The 3,018-nt window shown below is 67.1% G+C and overlaps 2 protein-coding genes across 2 annotated transcripts in view; both read left to right on the plus strand.

Moving 5' to 3' along the window:
• CD68 (CD68 molecule) overlaps positions 1–413 on the plus strand; it is a 1,743-nt gene extending 1,330 nt beyond the window's left edge. Inside the window, exon 6 of the mRNA XM_073881491.1 lies at positions 280–413. Within this exon, the coding sequence (XP_073737592.1) occupies positions 280–413 (134 nt within the window). The remainder of the gene's footprint in view (positions 1–279) is intronic.
• Positions 414–2,027: 1,614 nt separating this feature from the next.
• The window catches only part of MPDU1 (mannose-P-dolichol utilization defect 1), a 3,642-nt gene continuing 2,651 nt past the window's right edge, over positions 2,028–3,018 (plus strand). The window contains exon 1 of the mRNA XM_025864384.2: positions 2,028–2,186. Within this exon, the coding sequence (XP_025720169.1) occupies positions 2,084–2,186 (103 nt within the window). The 5' untranslated portion in view covers positions 2,028–2,083. The remainder of the gene's footprint in view (positions 2,187–3,018) is intronic.

Here is a 3,018-nt window from a genome sequence, read left to right on the forward strand (position 1 = left end):
CCCCCCCCCCCCCCCCCCCCCCCGTGTCATCGGGCCCATAACCGCCCTTCCTCTCTCAGGCTTGTCAACTGTCCTGCTTCCTCCGCAACTCCGCCCCTCTGCCCTTTTCCTTACTGCTCGGAGTCTTCTAGGGAAGCTCCCCGCCAATCTCCTACTTCCCAACGCCCCCCCCCCCCCCCCCCCCCTCCCCCCCCCCCCCCCCCCCCCGACGCCTTCCCCCCTCCTCCCATCTGGGCGCGGCCTCCACCCCGATTCCTGCCGGCCCTCCCTCTCTGCCAGGTTTCTCTTGTCCCAGCGACCAGTTCAACCTGCTGCCCCTCATCATCGGCTTGATCTCGCTGGGCCTCCTCACCCTGCTGCTGGTTACATTCTGCATCGTCCGGAGACGGCCACCAGCCTACCAGCCCCTCTGAGCACCGGTTCCAGTACCAGGTGACACCGCAGAGCCCTGCGTTCTCACCACTCAAGCGACTCAGCACCAAAGTTACCTTCCCTCTCCGTCTTCAGGAGCAAAAGTGGAGCTAAGATGTTCATTAAACGTGCGCAGTTTCTCCTCTCCCGGCCCCAGAATACTAAAACCTGCTCCAACCTCTGTCCTCGGTGTTCCCTGCCCTTCTTGCCAGGATTAAAAGCCCTGAGTGTCAGTCGCACGCCTTTCTGCGCCGTCCGTGGTTGAGTCTCAGGGAGCCAGACCGTCACGGGTGACCACATGCCCTCGTCGGTTCGTCCCCCAAAGCCTAGCACAGCTGGCGTCGTATCTGCCTCGGCCCCTTCCTCCTCCTCCCGGGCCTCTGGCTGCTCCAGTACCCCTCGCCCTCCAAGCCGGTTTCGCACTCAGAGGTGAAGCAGGTAGCAATGGCCAATGAGTGGGGGTGGGAAGGTCACACCTTCCTGTGCGAGCTCCGTAGCAACACGAACGCTCTGCCCTGCCCACCGCGTCCAGGGCTGGGTGAGCACGCCGATTAAACCCTCACCGCACCAGGGATGCTCCTATCCCAGCCGGGGCAGCCGTGGGGACTCTCACCTCCACCCCCAATCGCCCTGGGCTCCCCCAGGAACAGCATGCCTCCGGCCTGGGCCCCCTGCCCCGGGGGTGTGCCTACAGGGAGCGCGTGGCCGCCCCAGGACAGCTGCCCCGCGTTACAGTAGGCCGCGGTGCAATCGCCGGGAAGCCAGGGTGGGGCCCGTCCAGCTGCGGGGGCCCTGCAAGGCCGGAGGCCCACCCCACCGCGTCCCCGGACATCCCGTGTGACCTCGCTAACTGGCAAAGAACTGCTGCTCGACAGCGGGGCCCCTGCAGCGGGCGCCGGGCCACCGGGGCGTCACGGCCGGGCCCGCCTCCACCGGGATGGCTGGCAGCCGGGGGCCCAGCGCGGGGGGCGGGGGGCATCGCTGTCCACGCTGGCCTCTCCCAAGGGGAGCTGCTGGGCCCGGGGCCTCGCCGCTGGGCTCGCTCGGCGGAGGGGCCGGCGGCGTGGGAGGGAACCCTCGGGCCGGGGGGCTCGCCTCCCCCACCGCCTCCTCGCCCCTGCCCAGCAGCTGCGGGCGCACCCAACCGCCAGGGCCCCGGGCGAGCCGGGGAGGGAGGAACGCGGGCCCGCGCGCAGCGCGGCACCTCCGGAGGGCTAACTGGCGCAGGCGGTCCTGCTCCCGCCGACGCCCTTCCCTCGGGAGACGCCGAGACAACAGGAAAGAGGGAGCCACGGCGCCCCCACTCAACGCCCTTCCCGAGACTCCTGCTCCTTCTCCTTCAACTTCGAGCAAGGTGGAGTCGGCCAGGGGAAGACAAGATGGCGCCGCGCAGGAAGAGCGGAGAAAGGCAGGAGGCTCAGTGTTGCCTCCGAACTGGGAGCGTAAACAAAGGCGCGATAGACGGAACTGCGCAGGCGCAAGCTTGAGCGTGCCGTAAAACGCGAACAGGGATGGTGCTTCCGAAACGTGGTCTCTGGCCGAGACCTATTTCGCGCTGCTGAAGATGGGGTGGCGTTAGAAAGAGCGGGGAGCAGCGGGGCGGAGGGCCCAGAGCGCGCATGCGCAGCGTGGGTCAATGGCGACCCGGACAGGCGGAAGCTAATTTGGCAACATGGCGGCCGAGGCAGACGGCCCGCTCAAACGGGCGCTGGTGCCGCTTCTCTTACCTGAGGAATGCTACGACCAAATTTTCGTCCAGTGGGACTTGCTTCACGGTGAGCTTTATTCGGCATCCTATCAGAGCCCTGCTGGAGCGCCCTGGGGCCATCAGTGGTGCGTGACTGCGGCCCAGGCGGCGGCGGCGGCGACCCCTGCCAGGCCGAGCCGGGCGGAAGTCACTGCGGAAGGGGGCGGAAGTGTCTCGGCCTCCATAGAGGGGGCTCGCCATATTTGGGCGGGAGGCCGGGGAGGGGTCAGCGGGCAGCCGCAATAAAAGATGGAGAGACTCACACTGCACGAAACAGAGTTAAAATCTGACCAAATCGTCCCAGTCTTCAATAAGATCAGCCCGGTTAAACGTCTGCCTTCAGCTCGGGTCATGATCCCGGGGCCCTGGGATCGAGTCCCGCATCGGGCTCCCTGCTCCGCGGGGAGTCCGCATCTCCCTCTGCCGCCGCTCCCCCTGCTCGTGCTCTCTCTGTCGGATAAATAAATAGAATCTTGTCAGCAGTAGGCCTTGAGGAGCCGTTGCACTTGCTTCAAGGCCTCTGACGAACCCAGGCTTCAGCGGCACCTCCAGAGGCGCCTTCCGCCCTCCACGTTTGCTCATGGTCTAATCCTGGGGTGACTTGCCTGCGGCCCTCCGTCTGCGAGGCAGGTCCACACGAAGCCCACTGCAGACGCCAGGTCCCGCGGGAGACCTGCCCAGCCTGCCCTTGTCCGTTCCCGGTCCCCCACTGCGCTCCTGGGACCGACTGGGTTGAATTCATGACTCCCGCTGGGCCGAGCTCCTTGGGCTGGAGGTGTGGGGGCCGGGGCCTCCCAGCAAGCCCCTGCAGGGTAACGTAAGGTCTGTGAGCGGGGGGGGGGGGGGGGGGGGGGGGGGGG

Source organism: Callorhinus ursinus, unplaced genomic scaffold (assembly GCF_003265705.2).
Source record: "Callorhinus ursinus isolate GAN/ISIS: 27379988/994484 unplaced genomic scaffold, GSC_fseal_2.0 scaffold43, whole genome shotgun sequence".
Lineage (NCBI taxonomy): Eukaryota > Metazoa > Chordata > Mammalia > Carnivora > Otariidae > Callorhinus > Callorhinus ursinus.